Source organism: Cyprinus carpio, chromosome B15 (assembly GCF_018340385.1).
Source record: "Cyprinus carpio isolate SPL01 chromosome B15, ASM1834038v1, whole genome shotgun sequence".
In the NCBI taxonomy this organism is placed as follows: Eukaryota; Metazoa; Chordata; class Actinopteri; order Cypriniformes; family Cyprinidae; genus Cyprinus; species Cyprinus carpio.
The window spans coordinates 7,037,899-7,062,804 of record NC_056611.1 but is presented as its reverse complement, the minus strand read 5'-3'; the positions used below and the strand labels follow the sequence as shown (position 1 = coordinate 7,062,804).

The following is a 24,906-nucleotide window of genomic DNA, read 5'->3' as shown; positions in this document are numbered from 1 at the left end:
AAAAATGTTAGGCGCACCAGTGCAACAAGTTAGTCTAAAGCCCTGTTCATCAGATTTGGAGAAATGTTGCATTGCATCACTTCCTCACCATTGGATGTGCCATCAGAATGAGAGTCCAAACAGCTGATAAAAAAAATCACGATAATCTACAAGTAATCCACAGCACTCCAGTCCAGCTGCGTGTTTGTAAGAAACAAATCCATCATTAAGGCATTTTAACTTAAAACTGTCGCTTCTAGTCAAAATTCAAGTCCATAATCCATAAAACACTTCCTCCAGGGAAAGTCATCCCCTGTTCAACCCACATATTTGTTAAATTAGAACTGTTTTGTACTATTATTGCTTGTAAACAGTGCTTGATCTATGATCTGGATTGATCTGTCTTCTGATTTAGGTGAAAAGACTTTTTCACTGGAGAAAGCAATATTATGGATAAAGGACATACATTTTAGCTGTCAGCAATGGATTGATGTATTTGTTTATTACAAACATGCAGCATTTGTCTTTACAAGATGTTAATTGCTTGATAATTAATTAGATTAATCGACTGGAGTAGTGTGGATTAGGCCTACTTGTGGATTTTCGTGATGTTTTTATCAGCTGTTTGGACTCTCATTCTAACGGCACCCATTCACTGCAGAGCATCCATTGGTGAAAAAGTGATGTAAGGCTACATTTCTCTAAATATGTTCCCATGAAGAAACAAACTCTTTTAAACAGTGTGATATTTTGCTATCTATTGATATTGATATTTATTTTTAAAGGAATAATTCACCCATAAATTACACTATGTAGCATATGCAACAAATTAATGTTTAAAGCCATGCAAACTTTTTGTGAAATGTTTTGCTTGAAACGTGTCTGTATTCTATCTTTCTTTAAATTAAATTCCATGTGGTTTGATATTTTATCTAATGCAATGGCATTCTATAATTTTCCAGTGTGACTTATGAGTGAACATGGAGGGACCGTACTGGATAATGGACATCTGCATTGTTGAAAAATCAAATGTCACTGAATCACCACATCTTTTAAAGTAATATTTTGTTTTGCTATATTTTTAAAAGACCTTTAAAGAATCATGTGCCTGCCTGCAGGGCCCTTTTTAATTAAACAGACGCCCTCATCTCTCCCTCACACACCCACAGCAATCACATCATATCAGTGTGTTAATGTCATTCTCTGGGGAACTGGTCTGACGTGCATTACACAGATTATAAGATTTATTATGTGGGCATAGTTAATACAACCCTTAAAACTTACTGCTATTTGTGAAGAAATTTTGGATTCTGTCTCCGATGAACTGTGGGCTTTATGTTCCCCATTCACTCTGCTGTATTGAGGAGGCTGCTGAGAGGCCGATTTATTGGCCTTGTTCTTCCTGTTCCCCGGGCCCTGATGGACAATGCTTAAGAGATGGAGTGTGCTCTCGTGTTCCCGGTCCGAAGTTTCCGCCTGACCGCGCACATAGCGGTCCTCGCAGGTGGAGTGATGGCGCCGACACAGCTCAATTCTGGCACGCAAGCGCTCCACTATGGCGCTGTGGAGCTGAGGAACGGCTGATCCTCTTGAAGTGGCGATTGGTGTGACTGATCCTCCCATCCCGACGCCCAACATGGGTGCAAAACCACTTGGGGTGGCCTGGGTCGGAGCCGCCTCTCCCATGACCTTCAGTTCCCCTCTCCGTTAACCCTTTAATGGTCACACCCAGAAAAACAAGGGGAAATTATTCATTTGTTCAATTTATTTGGGCAATAAATCAAAAAAAGTTTTTTTTTACAGTACTAACTCTTTTTTTCACTTATTTTATAACAGAATAAATCAAATTTGCTCAAAAATTTACCCTGGAAACCACAGATTATGGAAAAATACCGTAACTGCTATCAGGAATAGTGCCGTGATAGCTTGATAAATGCCTCATCTTTCATAAGAATATGTTTTTAATTGCATATAAATTGTTTTATATATAAATACAATTATAAGTTTCTGTGCAAATCAGTGATATTAATGCAGAACTGAAAGTGCACTTATACCATCAATGGACATTAAGCATTTGGTTGAGCATGTTTTTCTAAAAATGATTATCCTTTCACTAAACTTTTGTAAGCAGTTGATCTGGTATATTTAGCAATCCATCTAAAGCAATATTACATGCTTGCCTTGATGAAATCTTGGATATAGATCCTAGATGCTTAGGCTATATCCAAAATGTTAGCAAGGCACTGTTAAGACCACACGGTTTTAAATAACATCAATTTAACGTCCCTCTATAATGCTTGGGTTTGATTAAAGTTGGCACAAGAGAGCGCATTCCGAGCTCAACGCTGTTTGAATTGTTACTTAAACATGCTGTAACAAAGTCTCCCTTAAAAGTGCGTCCCGGTACAAAAAGAAACGATTTTTAAAAGCTGTTACAAATGAAGTTTAGTGTACGGTTGAGGGGAAAAGAAAAACTGTGTCATTGTTAATTAGTTTAATGCGCAGTTAATAAAACGATTTTGGGAACTGTGCGCTAAAAATGGTTCTTTTTACATTACGTAAACATGTTGACGTTCTTACAGCAAAATGGAATGTTTGGCAAGCGTTTTAAAAAAAAATACACTTGAGTGACTTGTACAAACTCAATAGAAGAACGCGAAATTATGAACGTTTCTATTACTTTTACAGCCCGTTCTCAAAAGGTATGTTCGATAGCATCCATTATGAAATTAAAATGTGCTTCCCAGATCCACAACTTAATTTTCGAGTGTCTATGCCAGCATAGGCACTCAAAAATTGCAGTATATCGCAAGATTATTACAACAGTATGCATTATTACTTTCCAGTGCACTGGGGTGTCTTGCCAAAATCGCAGCGTGCGCTCATTCAACTCCATGCAAGGTGTAACAAATCCACGGTGTGCTATCAGAAGGCAGAACACAGGCCATGCAGCAAGGGGAAAAAAAGCAAGATCGCTAATGCACGCGGTTATTAGCCGATCATACCCTACACCAAGCGGTCCTGTCAGCTGACAAATAATAAACGCAATTATAATCCATTTACTTGAAGGCAGAAATCCGCAAACTTCCAGAGAGTTCAGGCTGTGTACGAGCACTTCCCATCCTTGTCATTTTAGAAGCTTCCTTGTGGTGATTCCCAAACAAAGTGAAGTGTCGTTGCAGCGCGCCTGGACTGGCGTTACCCGCGCGGTGACTGTCAGCAGTCCGAGCTCGTACGAGGTTAGTCCGGAGAGGCTGGCTCACCGCAGGCTGACTACAGACAGACTCTCATTGTGTGAGCCGTTCCCTCGTGCTGGAAAGCGGTCCTGAGATTGGTGAGCTGACGTTTTGCAGGCTCTAGTGGTGCCAGAAGTGAACTACAGGTACATCTCAATAAATTAGAATGTCGTGGAAAAGTTCATTTCAGTAATTCAATTCAATTTGTGAAACTCATGTCTTAAATAAATTCAGTGCACACAGACTGGAGTAGTTTAAGTCTTTGGTTCTTTTAATTGTGATGATTTTGGCTTACATTTAACAAAAACCCACCAATTCCATGGCATTCCAATTTATTGAGATGCTCCTGTACATGAAAGCAGCTCGACTGGACAACATACAGGGTTTGAACTTGAAAAAACAGCCTAAACCAGTATGAGTGGAGTTCACTTGGTTGTTGAATGTCACATACTTTATTAGGAGAGACCGGCTCGTTTCATTCCAGTTATAAAGATATGATATAGGCTAACTATTATAGATACTCTGTAGACTCATTCTTACTTGACAATAAAAAGCCAAACATTAGTTTATTTATAGCATTAATTTTACAGGTGTTGATCTAATAGCAGGGCATGCCACACTATGTTGGTGAGTTGCCACAATGGAAACCTGTCTATTTTCTGTTTTCACTCATTATTAACATAAACATAGTTAAAGGTAATGAAAGATTAATTAGGCCTATTAAACCCCAACAAGTAACTAACAAAACAATTTAACAATAATCTTTAGGATAGTACTGGGCCCCGCACATGGCATGCAGGATAATATAGTAGGCTAAATCGTGTGCACGATGGCAGTGCGTCACTGCGCGTCACTCCCGGATAATCGAAAATGGGCAAAAAGGCGGGAGCTGGTTGCTAAAGCCACGCCCACCTAGCTCGACAGCAGTGTCTGCAGCCGCAATACACCTGTCACTCAAGTGGTCACGCCCTTAATTATTCAGAACTTTAAGGCTTAATATAATTTAAACGGATGAGTTATAAAAAAAATGAAATCCAGTTATACATAAACAAATAATGCATACAAACATACAAATACATAAAATAAATTAAAAAAAAAAAAAACCTTAAGACCTACATGTTACCAAGCAGATCAGCAAACAAAAATATAATTTTAATTTAAATATCTTGTATTTGGTTCATGTATAATTTATTGGTTTATAGAATGATTTGTTAATCATATCGGGTTTGATGGTTCATTGTGTTGATATAAAAGCTGTTGATATTTGCTGTGTTTTTGCCTGATGAAAACCATCACATTACTTTTTTTTTTTTTCTTTTTTTTTTTTTTGTGAGTGTTTTTTTTATTGTGCTGGTCTTTTTCCATTTCAGCTAAGCTGTCTCCTAATCGAGCACCTGTTTAAGTGATATTTGGATATGCGCATTCTACTTTGAATTAATCTCAAACATTTTGACATTAATGAGTGCTGTTAGACTGCTAATGCAGACCAGTCTGAAAATATATCTTTTAAAACCTACAGGATTTAAGTTATTAGGCCAATTGTGAATTAGTTTAACCATTAATATACTGCAAGAGAAAAATAATCCTTTATCATAATAAACAAGAATCACACATAAAGAATAATAATGAAAATAGTTTTAGTGGGTTTAGATAATTTAATGATCATTATCTCTTTTGGCTTTCTTCCTACATTTTTTTTCCAACCAACACCATGTACACCACATCCAAAACATAAATTTAACTATAAATCAAAATTTAGGAAATACTTTGTGTTATTGAATATGCTGGCTTTATACATAGGATCCCAAAGGGAATGTTCATCCAAAAATGCGATTCAGTCATCAATCACTCACCTCAGGTTGTTCCAAAACTGTATGATTTTCTTTTTCCAGTTGAACACAAAAGAGGATATTTTGAAGATTGTGTGTAACCAAACATTTGATGGTCCCAGCTGATGACAGAACTTTAAGCTCTGCGTGAAGTATCCCTTTAAACTGCCATTTGCATAGTTGGGTTATCTTAATATTTGTTATTTTTCTACCAGAATAAGATAATAACTCAAGCTGTCTGAGGTGCAGTTGTGTCTTGACGTCGATTCTCTTATATGTCTCTCATTTAAGTAGCAGCTTTATCTTCAGATGTCTTCAATTTAATTATCATAAATTTCAGAATATCAAGCGTTAGTTTAAATTGATCTATATATATATATATATATATATATATATATATAGATATATTATAGATATAATAGTATATATAGATAGATAGATAGATAGATAGATAGATAGATGGATAGATAGATAATATATTTTATTGAACAGGTTCTGTTCCAGTGACAGTCTTTTGTAGGATAAGTCTGAGCACATTGTGATGTTGTTGAAATCTCCACACCATTAATACACAAAATGTGGCAAAAAGAAATAAACATGAACGTGTCATATTTGTTATGACCACCAGAGGGCCTATGTGTACCTGAAGTTTGATGTACAGTGGGTAAAATAAGTATTGAACACGTCACCATTTTTCTCGGTAAATATACTTCTAAAGGTGCTGTTGACATGAAGTTTCCACCAGATGTCGGTAACAACCCAAGTAATCCATACTTACAAAGAAAACAAATCAAATAAGTTCAGAAATTAAGTTAGGTGTAATAAAATGGAATGACCCAGGGAAAAAGTATTAAACACATAAAGAAAGGGAGGTGCAAAAAGGCATGGAAAGCCAAGACACCAGCTGAAGTATATCAGTAATTAGAAAGCAATCCTGCCCCTTGTCAGTGGAAATTATTATTAGCTGGTTTAGTCCCAACTGATGGCCTGTAAAAAGGCTTCTCATTACCAAGGTGTCACACAAGAAACATTACATGATGGCGATGTTTTTTATATATATATTTTACATTTGTGTATAAATATATACGTTTCAAATAATACGTTTACACCTTTTTAATAAACAAGTTTTGATAAATTCAGTCTAAGTACAAGTATTTATTCAGTGGCACTTACCTGACAATTAACTTTATAGGCTACACTTAACATAAATATTCATTTTTCTTCAACATGCGACTTATAAAACACTTCTAAATATCCACTCAAAAACGTCAGATATGCTGTATGTTTTTTGTCGATAAATTGAATCTAAAAAATAACATTTATTTAGTTGCACTTACCTGAGGGGTGAACTTGACTCGTGCACGTGCGGAATGATCTCAGGATTGGCTGGATTAGTTTTTATTCGATTAGTCAAACACTGACATTCTGAATGTTGACTGGATTTAAAAATAACCCTTCATTCAAAGTTTTTTTAAATATATTTGTGTAGACTTAATATATGTCTTCTCAACTAAGCCCCATGCAGCAAGAAAATTAGCTCAATGTTTTTGCCCTTCCAACATTGTAAAATTTTGTTGGATTTTTTACAGTGTACATTTGTCACAATTTCATTTCAAATTATGTATGTACAGTGAATAATATGAAGCGCTTATTCTAAGCTTAAAGGGGCGCTATTATGCTTTTTCACTTTTTCAGCTTTAGTTAGTCTGTAATGTTGCTGTTTGAGCATTAAAAAAAGATCTGCAAAGTTACAAAGCCCAAAGTCCAATATCTCCAAAAAGAGATATTTTATGTAACAGAAATCACTTTTCAAAAACTGCAACGAATGACTTGTTTGGACTACAATTTTGTTGTTTTTTTTTTTTTTTTTTTTTTTTTTTTTTTTTGGAATTTGTGATATCACAAAGATCGACGAATGGGATGAGACCTGGTTGAGCTGCACTATCTGACAAAACATTGAAATGATGCAGTGATTTAGTGTGTGATTAAAGCATGTGGACAGACAGACATCAAACACACTGGCTGCCCTCCTCCATTTCATATGTCTTTCATATGTTTGTTTTCTTTCTTCAGCTTCATTAGTTGCTCTCTCTGTAACTGAGAGATGTTTGACACATTAATATTGTTTTAATTATCATTAATATATTAATCTCGACTCTAAACGGGTACAACAGAAACACAAAACAACACATAACACAGTCCTGTTAAACCTGTTATGACGCTCTGCGCCACTAGAGGGAGTAAGTTAGTATTACGTATTAGGGGAATTACAGAAAACAACACACCTTAAGCAGGTAGAACGAAAGTAAACGGAGGAAAGTAAAAGACGCCATTTAAGCCTCTTAACTGTGTGTTTAAACTGTCGCATATTTTGAGGTAAGTTCAGAACTTATTCTTTGTGTGACCATGTTGTGATATTAAAATGAGCTGGTGTTTAGGTTTATGCTCTTCTTAACATGGGATTTAAAGCACAGATCATTTTTCGACAGTACAAACCAACAAAAATGGCGGAAACGTTAAAGATTATATATATTGCTTTAGGTATCCCGCGAATACGCGATCTTTGAAAAACTTTATGAGAAATATTCGTAATATTCGTAGGCTATAAAAATTTATATACAAATATTTCTAGATCAAAATCGGCTCTGAAGGTCATTTTGACACAGAGACGCATTATTGTACTAATGATTATCACATTAGAAGCATATTAATGAAGCAGTGATTTATTCTGTTGCACAAATACAGAGCGCCACAATAATAAATGGTGTGCGTTAAATTCGACACAGAGGGTTCAAAACCAGAGCTGAATAAAAGCAAATTACCCCACTGTATTAAACTACTAAAAGTCTGATAAATTGTGTTCTTAAAATACATGAAAATGATCACAAATTTTCATGTGGGCTATTTTAAACTTGCCAGATTCTTCGTCACACTGATGTATTAAAAGTTGAATAAACAGGCACTTTCATTTATCATTTTCTATCTGAGTATAGCATTAATACTCGACTTCATGATGTTCGAAATAAAATAATTGAAATGCAGTTTTGCTCTATTTTGTATTGCACTGAACTTGAGCTTTAAAACCCTACATAAAAAAAAATAAAACAGTTATTTAGCTTTTAACAATAGCAGAAAGGTGCTATAAATTATCATTTTGAAATGTAATATTTTATTTTTGTTAAGATTTTTTAATCCCTCTATCTTCTTACTCATCTCTCTCTCTCTTTCTCTCTCTCTCTCTCTCTCTATATATATATATTTAAGAATATGCATTTTCATTCATTCATTGGCTATAATTCTTGCAATAAAATTTTTGTTCAAATATTTAAGTGCCATTATTTAAAAGATGTTTTACTGACTGACGTTTTTTAGACGTTCAGTTATGCTGTCAAATTTCATGTCATTTGTAGGCAATGTAGCCTATGTAATTTCACAGTATTTAAAATTACTACTTGTCCAGTCACAATTCTAAAATGGTAGCCTACAATTTACTCAGGCCAACGATAAAAAAAAAAAAGATTATGTATGTGACATTAAAATTATTTTTAGAATAATAAAACAAATGTGATTATTTCGGATAACTTTTTAACTGCAGGCAGACATACAGTACATATTACAGTGTGTCCCCTATCATAATCTACAACACTTGCACAAGCACAAACAGAATCTGAAATATGCACAAAACTACATATACACACTATTGACAATACATGTTGGTAAAAAACATAAATGCAATGAATGTACAGTACATTGCGACTGAAAATTACTGCATGAGATTGACAATTTTTTAGTAGCACCATGTGCGACCGACCCGATCAGGACTGGTTCTACAGGGGTGCTACAGGGTACTAATAAACAAAACTAATAAAAGGTCTAACAGTTGAAAATGCATATTAGAGCAAAGACCAAGCATTGGAGTCAAAAAACTGCCTGTAGAGCTCAAAAAAGAAGCCCAAAAAGAAGTATACTTCAAGTTTATTTTATTAAGTATACTTAAGTAAAGTTCAAGTATATTTTCTAGAAAACTTTATGTAGTAAGTATACAAATATCAGTGTACTAGTAGTATACTTGTAAGTGTACTATTTCATTACTCCTTGGGACTAAATTGGCTCAATTTCTAGCATATAAAAGTACAGTTTTAAGTATACTTAAAGTTTAATAGTAGTAAACTTTGAGTACACAACTAGTTTACATCTATGTTTTTAGTTTGTGCTGCAACTATACTAAAAGTGAACTTGTAGGTATACTGAAATTTTACTAATGAAATACTTGTAGCATTTGTAGTACACTTATATATAGTCTCAGTAAACTACTAGTTAAGTAGTTTTATACTGCAAGTGAACTTTACATCATACGTTATACTACTTTGTCCCTATTTATTAATTTGTTAGTTTGTTATATGAAAATCTGAACATAGAAAACATCAAAAAGAAAGAACAGGGTATCTGCTTGTAAACAATAACATTTTATTCTAGCTTCATGCATTCTTTTTTATAAACACTTGAATGTGGGTGAGTTTCATAAATAAAGAAATAAAGAAACAGCATTTTAAACAAAAAGCTGAAACTGTATCTTGAGAGTTGAACAAGTGAGGCAAAGAGTAGCAGATAATTGCCAAAAGCTGATGTACAAAGCTTGTTGCATCATAACCAAAAAATACTGGAGGCCATAAAGGTGCTTCAGCTAAGTACTGAGTTAAGGGTGTGAATACGCAATGTACTTATTTTAGTGTTTTTATTTTGTTAAGGGTGTGATGTTTTTTTTTGCTTTTTTAATATGGTGTATACAAAGTTGTGACAGAAAAATAAATCTTTGCATTGCCATTATGGTGCAACATAACAAAACATGAAAAAATGATGTGAATACTATGCGCAAGGTCTGTGATATATATATATATATATATATGTGTGTGTGTGTGTGTGTGTGTGTGTGTGTGTGTGTGTGTGTGTGTGTGTGTCACAACAGAAAATTATGCAATGAGGCATAAGTTCCAACATTTTATCATGTCTGCAACATCTGTTACAATGTGTGTTTCTGGTGTGATTTAAAATCACTGGCTGTTACACAATTGAGTTTAAGTCTGTTTGTATGTATGTATGTATTATTATTATTATTATTATTATTATTATATTGATGGACAGTGCCTTTCACAATTTTTCAAGGTTCAAATCTATAGACATTTACAAAAATACCAAGTATTCCTAAATAATAATAATAATAATAAAAAAAAAAAAGTTGAGATTACAATTAAATATATTGTATACTGTTTTTATAATATGAGGATGGTAAAAATTCTGCAAAATTACTTTGTTTTAGCTGTATTGTGCCATTACTATAGAATTTAACTCATTGTTTCCACATAACAGGTCTGAAATGAGTCCCCCCACACTGTTTGGCAAATGAGAGCAGGAGGACACTAAAATGAGCCTCCATAAAGAAAAAGTTGATGATGGCACTGCCTCTAAATTGAGTTGTATATCTCCTGGATCCAGCTGTGTGCATGTGAAGTGTGATCAGTCCACAATGAAACATCCCCTTAAACTCAGTAATGCAGTGGTCTCTGACTTCAGGTAAGACACTGGCCATTTTAGACAGCTGCTTTTATCTAAAGTGACTTGCAGTCAATTCCAGAAGCCTGCGATGAGTGAGCGGCATCTCATGGTGCCATCACACAGAGACACAAAATCACATTCCTGAACCCTCAATGTTGCTGTTCTTCACTGGTGGAAAGATCTTCCCACATCTCCCCAAACTGCTGAGTTTCTTGAAAATATTTTAAGAAAAATCATTGATTGAATCCTGTTAATGGATCTCTCTCTTTAATTTATTAAAAAAATAAATAAAAATACTTTATTGCATTATTTATTCATTTAATTTCTAGCCTGTACTTCTCTTAATAGTCTTGGAACTTTGTGTTACAACACTGCTCATGTTACTGCAACATTAGGATCAAACACTTTTTTTGTTTTCAAAATGAACAAATACAAATGTAAATCAAAAGTAGATTTATGTTATAGATAGTACCCCATTTCAGACAAATGGCAGGTTTTTAAAACAGGAAAGGTCTAAAATACTATTTTATTTGTCTTTTGTTAATATCAGAAGGATAAAGAGACAGAGATCAGAGTCTCCAGAACCCAGCGGTGTGTCTGTAAAGAGTAACTCATCCATGTTGGATCCCCCTGAACTGAGGGATGGACCAGTGACCTCTGACCCTCCGTTAGTATAAACATTTACTAATTTATTGTTGTGCATCTCAGAATAGTGATTTACAAATTTCAATCAAATAATACCAACAAAACACACTTCACAGGGATGCAACTCAAAATTGTATCTGGTTATGGATATATTTCTGATGGTGTCCAACAGTCATTGTAATCACTGCCATTGTCTCCTTTTTGTTGCTGTTTATTCAGCAGGGGGAAGATACATAGGCTGATCAGATACATGCCGTCCTCTACATCCATCTATCAGACCTGCATCAGGCAAGACAACACTGAAACTGAAACTGGAGACCTGCAGAGAGTAAAAGACCAGCACAAAACTAGCATGAAGAAAAAGTACGAGAGATTATTTGAGGGAATCAAACTGCAAGAGAATGAAACCCTCCTGAACAGGATCTACACACAGCTCTACATCATGAAAGACGAGAGTGAAGGAGTGAATGAAGAACATGAGGTTTTACAGATGGAGAAAACAGACAAAACACAACTCTCACAATACACTCCAATATACTGCAATGACATCTTTAAAGCCTCACCTGAACCAGGATGTGAGGAGAATGAGCAGATCAAGACTGTTCTTACTAAAGGCATTGCCGGAATTGGAAAAACCATCTCTGTGCAGAAGTTTGTTCTGGACTGGGCCGAGGGAAAAGCCAATCAGGATGTAGATTTCATGTTTGTGCTTCCATTTCGAGAGCTGAACCTGATTCAACATCACCAACACAGTCTTCACAGTCTTGTGCTGGACTTTCATCCTGAACTTCAACATCTCGACTCAAAGATTTATGAGGAGTGTAAAGTCGTGTTCATCTTTGATGGCCTGGATGAAAACAAAATCACACTGATGTTTTCAGACAGTCAGAAAGTTTGTGATGTGATTGAGACTTCATCAGTGGGTGTGTTGGTGTCAAACCTCATGAAAGGAGAGCTGCTTCCCTCTGCTCTCATCTGGATCACATCCAGACCAGCAGCAGCCAATCAGATCCCCTCCAAATACATCCACCATCTGACAGAAATCCAGGGATTCAGTGAGCCTCAGAAGGAGGAATATTTCAGGAAGAGAATCAGTGATCAGCATCAAGCCAGCAGAATCATCTCACACATCAGAAGAGCAAGAAGCCTCCACATCATGTGCCACATCCCCGTCTTCTGCTGGATCTCATCCACTGTGCTTCAGAAGCTCCTGAAAGAAGATCTGAGTGCAGAAATCCCTCAAACTCTGACTGAAATGTACATCCACTTTCTGCTGATTCAGATCAACATGAGGAATCAGAAGTATGAAGAGAGAAATCCAGAGAAACTCCTGCAGTCCAACAGAGAAGTGATTGTAAAACTTGCTGAAGTGGCTTTCAAACAGCTAATGAAGGGCAATGTGATGTTCTATGAGGAGGACCTGGTTGAGAACAGCATAGATGTCACTGACGCCTCAGTGTATTCTGGGATTTGCACTGAGATCTTTAAGGAGGAATCTGTGATTCATCAGAGGAAAGTCTACAGCTTCATTCATCTGAGTGTTCAGGAGTTTCTCGCTGCATTCTATGTGTTTTCCTGCTATTTAATGAAGAACAAGGAACCACTTCAACTTCTGCGTGCTAAATATAAAGATGACCATGAATATGACTCTGACCCAGATGTTGACGGTATTAATTTAGCCCATATAAATTACTCTAACGCTGAGTACTTGTCTGATGAAGACTCTTTGTATGATCTACTAACATCAACAGTAGATAAAACCCTCAAGAGTAAAAATGGACAGCTGGATCTGTTCCTGCGATTCCTGCTGGGCGTCTCACTGGAGTCCAATCAGAGACTCTTACAGGATCTACTGACACACACAGAGAAGAGCTCAGAGAGCATCAGGAGAACCACACAGTACATTAAAGAGAAGATCAAAGATGGACATGGACTGTCCACTGAAAGATCCATCAATCTGTTCCTCTGTCTGCTGGAAGTGAAAGATCAGACTCTGTCCAGAGAGATTCAGGAGTTTGTTAAATCAGACAAACACTCAGAGAAGTATCTCTCTCCTGCTCACTGCTCAACAATCGCCTACATGCTTCAGATGTCAGAGGAGGTGCTGGATGAGCTGGACCTCAAGAAATACAACACATCAGATGAGGGTAAAAGAAGACTGATTCCAGCTGTGAGCAACTGCAGAAAAGCTCTGTGAGTGTTTGTTGTCTAATGGTCCTTTCTAAATTGAAATAGATTTCTGTTGTTGTCTAGCTGATGCAGATTGTTGTAGACAGTTAAGTATTCTATTCTTGTGTGTTTTACTCTCTTTCAGTCTTGCTGGCTGTAATCTCACTGGTCAGCATTGTGAAATTGTGTCATCATCTTTACAATCCTCTGTCTTGAGAGAGCTGGACCTGAGTTACAATGACCTTCAGTACTCAGTGAATCTTCTTTCTCATGGACTAAAGAGTACAAACTGCCAACTGGAGTTACTGAGGTGTGTAAGAATATTAGGCATTTAAACATTTTCTTGGGATGATGTCAAGGCAACAGATCCTGAAGATTACTTGAGGTTTTTTTTTAAGTTTAGATGCCCTTTGCAATGAACTTGATAATGTGTGTTTTTCTCAGACATCAATGAGATCAGTCAGTTTACTTATTCAAATCAAATTCATACATACATTTGAGAAACAGAATTAGCCAGTAGGGATTAGCATGTGTAGAATATTTAGGCTACATCATATTATCATAGGCTTTGCAGAGAATAGTGGTGGGAAATCCCCAAATGCAGGTGTGCAAAGCTAATTGTGTCATATCCAAAAGACTTGAGCCTGTAATCAATTCCAAAGGGCCCTCCACTAAGAGTTAAGCCCCTCTGGTCTGATTAAGTTTTTGGGCTGTGGAGAAGTTTTGACATGTCATGATATTTATGCTTTTTTCAGTTTCTTATGAACCTATTAATGGCTAATGTCTTATTATACTGTATTCAGCACAAACTGCATTACAATAATATGTAAGCAGTAATAATAATAATTCATTACATTTATATAACACTTTTCTAGGCACTCAAAGTGCTTTACATTGTCAGGAGGTATCTCCTTATCCACCACCAATGTGCAGCATCCACATGCAACAGTCCACCACACACCAGCTTATTGGTGGAGAGGAGACAGAGTGATGAAGCCAATCAGCAGATATGGGGATTGTTAGAAGGCCATGATGGTCAGAGGCCAATGGGCAAATTTAGCCAGGATTCCGAGGTCATACCTCTACTCTCTTCAAAAGACATCCTGGGAATTTTAATGACCACAGAGAGTCAGGACCTTGGTTTAACGTCTCATCCGAAGGATGGTGCTTGTTGATAGTATAGTGCCACATGATGCTTAATTCAAAAATTGGATGTTGTTGTACCATCACCACAAAACACAGACAATTCCAAGCAAGAGAATCCAGATTCATAAGGCTCCACTGGTTTGCACTTTCATGATATATGTGACCCTGAACTACAAAACCAGTCTTAAGTCGCTGGGGTATATTTGTAGCAAAATACCAAAAATACATTGTATGGGTCAAAATTATTGATTTTTCTTTTATGCCAGAAATCATTAGGACATTAAGGAAAGATCATGTTCCATGAAGATATTTTGTACATTACCTACTGTAAATATATCAAAACTTAATTTTTAATTATTAATATGCATTGCTAAGAACTTAATTTGGACAAATTTAAAGGCGATTTTCTCTCTATTTAGATGTTTTTTTGCTCCCTCAGATTCCAGATTCTCGATGGAAAGATTCTTTGTTCTGCTTTCAGATTATTTATAAATTTCAATTTCGAAAAATGTAACCTTATGACTGGTTTTGTGGTCCAGGGTCACAATTATGTTCATGATATATGGAAGCATAAGTGACATGTTATTTATCTGTAGGCTACATCCCTTTTCTTTCTTTTCTTTGGTTCATCATGTTATCTGTTTAAAAAAAGAGAAAATATATAGAATATGTGTATGGGAGCCACATGTTTTGAGATGGACATATGGGGAGGATTTGAGTAAGGGAAGAAGTGGGTGGACACCCATGAAATCAGTTCATTACAAAGTCATCTCACAACACATCTCTTCTTGTACCCATCTACAAAAGTTAAGAAACCAACTAAAGCAAACTCCACAAATGTTGACTTCAAACCAAACTATTATTTTCACTAAAACATCAACATCTAAACCTCTGTAATTCTCAATAAGGTCTTTTGTAGAAATAAAGAAAAAAGTTAGTTACAGAAATAAAGTTAGTAATAATTGAAGCTGTTAATGCTGTTTGTGGAGTTGTTTAATCATCCTCTGCTGAGATCTTTAGAGATTTAATGTCTTCTTTTATTTCAGTTAAGGTTTAATATTAATGTCTTCTTTTATTTCAGTCTCAGATTTCATCTAAGGTTGTGGCTGGAAGTCAGTTGTAGGCATTGTGTTTCTCTTGTTTTTCTGTTCTTGTTGTCTTCTTAATTACAGTTTTCTTGTTGTTTGTCTTTTTTTTGTGTTGTTTTTCTCTTGTTTTTATGTTGTTGTTTTCTTGTTATGTATTTAAACAGTAATAAAATATCAATTAAGTTCACAGCAAGCAAATTGTAGAAAAACAGTCATATATTGGCAAACCTGCCAGTAGTTTACTGTAAAATTAAAATGCTGAAATCAAGTGTTATTTTATGTGTTTTTGCACATAATGATATGGGGGCAATCTGTTAGTGTTTAATGTTCTTGTTCTCTTGGGATTTTTGTTTGTCTGAGTTTTGTGGATAACCGTTGTGCTGAAGAGTTGTGTGTTAACTCAAGGATGAGCAGTGAAACATTGATCTTCTGCTGCATGTTGTTTTTTTTAAAGGCAGTAACTATGTAGATGCTGGTGCAGTGATGATCTCTTGGTTGATTCCAATCACACATGCATGTGTGCTGTTGTTAGCTAGCAGTTATCTGCAAGAGATTTCGTACGTAAATCTGATGTGAATTTAAAAATATTTTCAAGAAATTTAGCAACATAGGGATGCAACATAGGAAAATGTGGTGAAAGAATAGTTTACTTTATTGATGTTTTTTTTATTGGTGATTTTTTTTTTAATCTGTGTAATCACTTTGTTTTTATTTTCCTGTATAGATTGCGGTTCTGTAATCTCACTAGTCAGCATTGTGAAATTGCGTCATCAGCTCTACAGTCCTCAAACTCTGTCCTGAGAGAGCTGGATCTGAGTAACAATAACCTGCAGGATTCAGGAATGGAGATTTTATCTCATGGACTGCACAGTTCAAACTGTCGGCTGAAGATATTGAGGTTTGATTTTCACATTGAGTCTTTCAGCTTTTTGGGAGATTTCATGAGATATATGCAAGACAATGTACAGTCATCTAATCATGATCTCAAAATAAATACTGACAGGATGATCAGGACCTTGGTTTGAAAGGGTTTTATCACACAGAATGGGTTCCTATTGCAATAATGATAATCTGACTACATGGTCCCTCTTATAACACTGCTACTTAGCAAATAAATGACATATATTGATTTGAGTATATAATGATTTATTATGTGAAAAGAAATAGACTGGAGTGGAGTGACATAAGAAACAAACTTATTTTTAACATTATGGTGGCATGGCCAGTTGTAACTTGAATGTGCGATGACTCTTGGTGTCATCCACTCCGTTATTTTAGCTGTTCAAAATTGCTCGTTATGCTGCTTGATATTGCAAATTGGTATTTGTTACCATAATATCTGTATGTATTGTTGTAATTACACTGATTGTAGTGCACAAAGTTTTACGGTTTATGGCACTTATTGTTAACTATATATTTACTGCATAAATAGTTTCCTTGTTGCAAAATAAAGTGCATAGAACCACATTTGATCGCATGATGACACCATTGATCAATCACAATGTACGCTGAAGAGAGGCAGAATAAAACCTTTTTATTTTCAAATAAAAATATCTGATTTTATTAGTATTATATGTTTATCAAAGGCCAATCACACTTAGAAAGAAAATGGGAAGTTTAAATGAATTTAAAAAATGAGATTCATGTAATATGAGCTATTGTTGTGTTTCAAAGTATTTTTAATTTGTGTGTTTTATTGGTTTCATTTAGATTACCATGCTGTAATCTGACTGGTCAGTCCTGTGATATTGTGTCATCAGCTCTACAATCCTCAAACTATGTCCTGAGAGAGCTGAATCTGAGCAACAATGACCTGCAGGATTCAGGAGTGAAACTACTCTCTGATGGACTGAAGAGTCCAAACTGTCAGTTGAAGATACTAAGGTGTCTAAGAATATACAAGAGATAATGTTCAGTCAGTTGATCATGATGTTGATGTTTGTCTGTAAATGATCGGACTGTGTGTCTTTAGGTTGTCAGGCTGTATGGTGACAGAAGAAGGCTGTGTTTATTTGTCTTCAGCACTTAGTTCAAACCCTTCACACCTGAGAGAGCTGGATCTGAGCTACAATCACCCAGGACAATCAGGAGTCCAGCTGCTCAACCACAAAATGGAGGATCCAAACTGCTCACTGCAGATACTCAAGTATGTCAAATACTAATACTGACACATTAATCTTGTGTGTGCATAATATATATCTACATTAATGTGTGTTTGGGTGTTTTTAGTGTGGATCATGGAGGAGAGTTCATGATGACAGCAGGACTACGAAAGTGTACGTGTACAGGCACACAGGTCTTCAGTGACTATTTTGTTGTTATATATGTTTCTTTCTTCTTATATTCAGATGCCTGTGATCTCTCACTGGACCCAAACACAGCAAATACTCAACTCATCCTGGCTGAGGACAACAGAAAGGTGACACGTGTGAAAGACCATCAGCCATATCCTGATCATCCTGAGAGATTTGAAAAGGTTCCTCATGTTTTGTGTGGAGAGAGTCTGACTGGACGGTGCTACTGGGAGGCTGAATGGTGCAGAGATAATGCAGAAATATCAGTGACATATAAAGGAATCAGCAGGAAAGCAGGTGGTGACTGTTGGTTTGGATACAATGAGAAATCCTGGAGTCTGATCTGCACTGATGATGGAATTACTGTGTGGCACAATAATAAGTTCACTGACATCTCTACCCCTTCACCTTTTTTTAATAGAGTAGGAGTGTATGTTGATGTGTTGGATGGCACTCTGTCATTCTACAGTGTCTCTGACACACACACACTCACACATTTACACACATTTAACACCACATTCACTGAACCCCTCTATGCTGGTTTTAAAGTTTCTCCTGATTCCTCATTGTCTCTGTGTTGGATTACACCAGAAATGGGCTCTCGAGTTAGAGACTTGGACTCAAGTCGCACTCGAGTTGCATTTTAAAAGACTTGAGACTCGATTCCAGACACGACCTGAAATGACTTTTGACTTGACTTGACTGAATAAGAAGGACTCGTGAATATTTTAACCACAACTCCAGTCTTTTATCCTTAACTACTGATATCCTAAAGAAAGAAATCAGAATTTATTTATATGCTTTTACTATATCGGCATCACGTATTTCCTTGTTGATGTAAATGGGACTCTTATCATAGTATTTGAATTTGTGTGCCTGTATATTGTGTGTGGATTCTGAAATGTCAGAATTTTATGAAACAAACTGTTATGTTAGTGTGTCAGAATCAGGACGTAGAATCACTCTTAGAACGCATCACATCTTAGAACACATCCACAAAGTTTAGTAACAATAACTCTATATACACTCAAAAAAATAGCTTGTTGGTCTAACTTAATAAAATCATGACACATATTTCCACGCATTTATACTGATTTATTTGAACTTAAATTAAGTTAAATGTACTGAGTAACATTCATGCTAATTTAATGAGATCACACCAATTTCATTTGACATATTCTGTGAACATAATTCACTCTTGTTGATCCAACCAGTGTTGTTGCTGTTCAGACTGGTGCCTTCGTGTAGAGTTGCGTGAGTTTTCTGCATTTTTATGAAAATGGAAAGGCCTGTTAGAGTTTAAGTTTTTAATGTTTAGTTGTTTTGAACATTTAAATTAGTCCAAACAACATAAAATGATGGGGGTTTTGTTTTGTTTTTTGGTTACATTGTGGTGAAGAGTGAAGCTTGTGCTTAGGTTGTCAATAGCTTTCATACACGCTTGTAAATGTTCTATGATCGTTTGATTGTGATGGGGTAGAAATGCTGACAATATAGATTGTGTAAATAACGTGCTGGTCCTCAAACTGATTTATTTTATTTATTCTTATTAACATTTTGGTAATCTAAATGTGTTCATATGGAACACCTAATGAAAGTAATATGTCTACTTATGGTCAATTTTACGTTTAAATTGGCGTGAATAATTATTAAAAAAAATAATGCATATGGGTTTATATTTGATATAGTTTAGCAATATCAATATCAGCAAGAGTATTGTTTTTCCCAAATATCTGCACGATTGCAAATGTGATATTGATTTTATACAATAGTTCAATTAACTCGAAATTAATATTATCTGAAATTTAAGACACAATGTAGTAGGGTGACTATACGGGCCATCTTTATGGGACACACCCTTGCCAGGATTTCTATATTGCCTAAAATATCCAGGTTTTGGCTGTGTGCACTGTGCAGATCTATCTTTGTATGACATTATTTCATACAAAGAGAGCTGAGCAGAGCTGACAGCTCCTTATGCTTTCAAAACACTCTCGCGCTACTTTGGTGTCATACAATAAGCAGTGCACAGCTTCAAGTCGAATGAATGAACAAACGTCCATATTTGCATCACTTTGATCGTTCTCACCTTCTCATGCGTGATGCACCACAATTGGTCGATTATGTACAATATCTGCATGTTATTGGTCAAACTACTGTGGATGTTTTTTTTTTAGGCAATATAAAAATCCTGGCCTGTATAAATGATACATATGGCCAGGCTACAATATAGAGAATGTAAAGCTGATGTCACAGCACATTAATTTCTGGGAAACTGCTTTGTTTATCCACCATACTGTGAGGATTGCACTGCCTTTCCACTATTGAGTTTAGGGCAGTATTTTGATTGTTCTGTCATGATTGTGAAAAATGTCACCATTGCATGTCATTCATGCTGCATCGAGAATTGCAATATAACTCAATATAACTTATCTTTCTTAGAGAAAACTGAACAATAACATCACCGTCTTAGTACAGAAATATCAGTGACATATCAAGCCAGCATTTCAAAATGCTACAGAACTATTCACAAGCTCCCAAGGATTAAATTTTGGTTGACATTTGTTGAAATATATAAACAATAAGGTGTGTTCGTGTCTGTCTATTGAATGTGACCCACACTTTCTAGCCCCTTTCACACTGCGATTCCGGCAAATACACGGGTAATGTGTGTGTCCCGGCATTTGTACCCGGGTCACTAGATTTTGCACTTTCACACTGCCAGTGATTACCCGGAATATTAGTTTAGGCAGTGACTTTCACACTACAACCCGTAAAGTTCCCATATTTTGACACGTGATTTCAGGGTTTCGAAAACGTGTCATATGTAGGAGTCGAAAACGCTATACAACTATTAACTTTCACTGAAGCTATGGCGAACTTATCTCCGCTTCAGCTTGCAGCGCGGAAAGTGAGAACTATTTACGCATCGGCGAACGATCTCCTATTTTGCGCGTAATTTTTTTGTCTAAGATAATGTGTGTTTTGTTATAGGTTGCACATATTTTTTTGTCACGCGATAACGTGCGTCATCACTACGACATGGCATTAGCAATGTTACTATGGTCCCCGACCCGGGTTCAATAAAGTAAGAATCAATCCCGGGATGTGTTTGCTTTCACACAGAAGTCGACCCGGCAATGTTCCGGCAATTTTCCGGGTCTGACGTGCAGTGTGAAAGGGGCTTCTGATTCTCCTCTGTGGCCACGGAAAAATTAATATTTACAATGATGTTATTTAAATCATCAGTTTGAAGGAGTTGGTTGAATGAATGAATGACTGATTTAAATATTCAGTTTGAATGATTTGGTTGAGTGACTTACTGCCACCTACTGGAGGTTAAAGTTTCATATTTTGAGTGTCAATTCATTGTTTTTAAAAATAATTTCATATTTCAGTAGTCAGTTTAAAACCCATTAATACAACTATTATCATTATTTATGCTATGTTGAATCATTATATTTTTTTCTAAAGCTACATTTTGTGTTGTCTATTTACTCATCTAACACAATGGCTATGTCCGAAATGGCATACTTCCATACTACTGTATACAGTAGGCAAAAAGCAGTACACAGTAAAATCCTGAGTGTTAAATTAACACTGCTCTGAGCATATATGGTCCCACTTTACAACAGTGTTAAAGTAACACTGAAGCAGTGTTAAAGTTAATTAAATAATTTGCCGACTGAGCATTAGTGATGAACATCTGCTGTTAACAAGCAGAATCATGGAAGGAAAGAGAAACACAAGAGCTACAATTGATTTTAGTCACAGGCTTAAATGAAATCAACTGAAATAAAAGAAAACATTCAATCTCTTAAGATCTCAGCAGAAGATAATTAAACAACTCCACAAACAAATTCACCAGCTCCATGCATTACTAACCAGTTTGACTTTATTTCTGTAGTATCTAAAACATAAGTTCTTTATTGAGAATTAAGGTTTAGTTGTTTTACTTTTCAACTTACCGTTTTGGTGAATAGTGTTTTCTTATTTGGGCTCTTGACCCTTGACTTTTAAAAAGTTTTTCTTTGGCTGGCCCAATTGTCTTTATAAAGCACATGTTTTATGGCAAGGAGCTTATAATAATATTTTGTGCATCAGAGTCTTTGATTGTATTTTATCTAAATATGTAGTGCTTTTATGATTTCTATATTATTGCAGTTCTATGATATGAGATGACAATGTGAGAAAACTTTTTAAACCACTTTTATAAATATGATTCATAAAGAGGTTTCAATTGCAACAGCATGTGAATCTCACAAAATATGACAAAACAAGGCAGTAAAAAGTCACAACAAAAATAACAATAATGAAAGCAAAATGTAAACGAGCTCTGCTACCGACCTCGCTCTCCGGGCAACGAAGGTCACTTCGCGCTCCTTGGGTCAGGTGATGTCCACTTTGGTGGTCCAGGAGCACCACCTATGGCTAAACCTGGCAGACATGAGGAAGTCTGATCGGCTCCTCAACTCCCCAGTCTCCCAGGTTGGCCTCTTCGGCGACGTGATGCAACCCCAGTCGGTTCAGCTGATTTGGGAACACTTTGGAGACGCTCAGGTAGACCTGTTTGCCTCTCCAGAGAATTCCCACTGCCAGTTGTTTTACTCCCTGACCGAGGGCACCCTTGGCACAGACGCTCTGGCGCACAGCTGGCCATTGGGCCTGCGCAAGTATGCTTTTCCCCCAGTGAGCCTTCTTGCACAGATGTTGTGCAAGATCAAGGAGGACGAGGAGCAGGTCCTCATGGTTGCGCCTTATTGGCCCGGCCGGACCTGGTTCCCCGAACTTGTACTCCTCGCGACAGCCCCTCCCTGGCCAATTCCTCTGAGGAAGGACCTTTTTTCTCAGAGACGGGGCACCCTCTGGCACCCACGTCCCGATCTTTGGAAACTACATGTGTGGGTTCTGGACGGGTCATGGAAGGTATAGGTACCTTGGCACCTCAGGTGGTAGCTACCATCACTTCGGCTAGAGCCTTGTCTACAAGACACGCCTATGCTTTGAAGTGGAACCTCTTCGTCACTTGGTGTTCTTCGCGTCGTGAAGACCCCTGGAGATGCCCGATCAGGTCAGAGCTTTCCTTTCTTCAGGAAGGGTTGGAACGAAGGCTCTCTCCTTCCACCCTGAAGGTCTATGTGGCTCACCATGACCCTGTTGATGGTAAGTCTCTTGGGAAGCATGATCTGGTCATCGGGTTCCTGAGAGGGGCCAGGAGGCTCAATCCGCCTCACCGTCATCAAGTTCCCTCTTGGGACCTCGCAGTGGTTCTATCTGCACTGCAGAGGGCTCCCTTCGAACCCTTGCTCTCAGTAGAGCTAAAGTTTTTATAATTGAAAACTGAGCTCCTGACGGCTTTGGCTTCAGTTAAGAGGGTTGGGGACCTGCTGACGAAGAAGTGTGTGTGGTTTTGGGGGGGGAAATCTCTTGTTTTTTGTTGAGACGGCGTGGTTGATTGGTGAAAGTTGTTACCACTACTTTTTTTAGAGATCAGGTGGTGAACTTGCAAGTGCTGCCCCTGGAGGAGGCAGACCCAGCCTTGGCGCTGCTCTGTCCAGTACATGCGCTCTGCACTTAAGTAGACAGAACTCAGTGCTTCAGGACCTCAGACCAGCTCTTTGTTTGTTACAGAGGCCAGCAGAAGGGAAAGGCTGTTTCCAAGCAGAGGTTATCCCACTGGATAGTGGATGCTATTGTCCTGGCTTATCAGGCTCAAGACCTGCCATGCCCCCTAGGGGTGAGAGCTCACTCAACTAGGAGTGTAGCCTCCTCCTGGGTGCTGGCACATGGCGCCTCGCTTACAGACATAGAGCTGTAGAGCTGCGGGCTGGGCGACACCTAACACATTTGCAGGATTTTATAATGTCCATGTAGAGCCTGTGTCCTCCCAGGTACTCGCCCCTTCGGGCCAGTAAAAGGACCTGCTCGGTGTCAATCCGCTTGCTGCGCCATTCCACTCCACAGACTGGATGCGTGCGCTATTCCCCTCAGGTGAGTTCCTCAGTTCAGAACCCTTGGTTCCTCCAGCACTGTTGATGTCCAGCACTTGCGGGCATGCCCTATTGGTCAGCCACGGTGTTGGACTAGGTGCCTCTATGTGCCCCTTTTTTGGGGCAATCCCACATGTGTATTTTCACAGTAAGTCTCTTGGTAACGTGTGTCTTCCTCTTGGCAAGCCACCTTGCCAACTCTGTTGTTGTAACTTCCACCCTGCGGGCTGGGTACCTCAGAGATTCATATGTATTACCGCCACTCAGTGATATTTTACGGAATATTATACAAACCTGCATTTAAATGCGGCTGCAATTTATTTATTTATTATTTATTTATACTTAAATTAAATGAAAGCAAGTAAAGAAGACTCCATTTAAAATCACTGAAGTTGTCAATTAATTAAGCTCTTTTTTACATTGTGTGCATTTTGTTGATTATAATGAGAGAACTTGAGTTTAAACGTGAGGACGTTTTATTAAACCGTCCATTCTTTGGAGCTTCAATGATTTAGTTAAATCGTGCAGGTTTAATTTATTTGTTTCTTGTTTTAATTAGGCCTAAATAATGGAAGCGAAATTATACAGTGCCTCACGTTTTACTAAAATAAAGTAAATAATTTATAAAACACGCAAGCCTAGCTCACAATAGGCTACCACTTTTAATGCTCCGATGCAAAGTAAACCACAATTTATTTTGAATAATATAACACATAATTTGTATTATATAAATAATACTGCACACTATTTAAATGTGTCAATTATAAAATGTGGTTTAGAGAATATATAATCTAAGGTTTGTTGTAGAGACATTTATCCTGCTTGAATTCGTTCTAAGAAACGCACATATCTTCATAAGGACTAAACTTTCATCTGTGAATATTAAATATTTTAACTAGTCTACAGTGTTTTTTCTTTCATTTTCCCCGACTGCAGTCAAATATAACACATCGGTGAGGCAAAGCTGACGTCTATTT

The 24,906-nt window shown here is 36.9% G+C and overlaps 2 protein-coding genes across 5 annotated transcripts in view; one reads left to right on the top strand and one right to left on the bottom strand.

Moving 5' to 3' along the window:
• LOC109062965 (mastermind-like protein 2) overlaps positions 1 to 3,331 on the bottom strand; it is a 62,490-nt gene extending 59,159 nt beyond the window's left edge. The window contains exons 1-2 of one of the 3 annotated variants that reach the window (XM_042739034.1): positions 3,043 to 3,331; positions 1,264 to 1,692 (exon numbers count right to left, since the gene is read on the bottom strand). In XM_042739034.1, the coding sequence (XP_042594968.1) occupies positions 1,264 to 1,665 (402 nt within the window). In that variant the 5' untranslated portion in view covers positions 1,666 to 1,692; positions 3,043 to 3,331. The other 2 variants (XM_042739036.1, XM_042739035.1) reach the window with 2 other exon arrangements.
• A 3,955-nt stretch (positions 3,332 to 7,286) lies between these two features.
• On the top strand, positions 7,287 to 19,450 carry LOC109103468 (NACHT, LRR and PYD domains-containing protein 12-like). 2 transcript variants are annotated; one of them, XM_042739033.1, is made up of 10 exons: positions 7,287 to 7,420; positions 10,412 to 10,615; positions 11,148 to 11,264; positions 11,465 to 13,435; positions 13,557 to 13,721; positions 16,370 to 16,543; positions 17,356 to 17,529; positions 17,618 to 17,791; positions 17,875 to 17,921; positions 17,994 to 19,450. In XM_042739033.1, exons 2-10 carry the CDS (start codon positions 10,467 to 10,469, stop codon positions 18,584 to 18,586), a joined length of 3,564 nt encoding a protein of 1,187 aa, XP_042594967.1. In that variant the 5' UTR covers positions 7,287 to 7,420; positions 10,412 to 10,466; the 3' UTR covers positions 18,587 to 19,450. The 2 variants fall into 2 exon arrangements, with proteins under 2 accessions (XP_042594967.1, XP_042594966.1); XM_042739032.1 differs by having other exon boundaries at positions 11,462 to 13,435.
• Positions 19,451 to 24,906: the final 5,456 nt, after the last annotated feature.

Coding starts and splice junctions, on each gene's coding strand:
- LOC109103468 (XM_042739032.1), top strand. CDS start 10,467: ATGAGCCTCCATAAAGAAAAAGTTGATGATGGCACTGCCTCTAAATTG. Junction 10,616..11,147: donor GCAGTGGTCTCTGACTTCAG/GTAAGACACTGG, acceptor TGTTAATATCAG/AAGGATAAAGAGACAGAGAT. Junction 17,922..17,993: donor GACAGCAGGACTACGAAAGT/GTACGTGTACAG, acceptor TCTTATATTCAG/ATGCCTGTGATCTCTCACTG.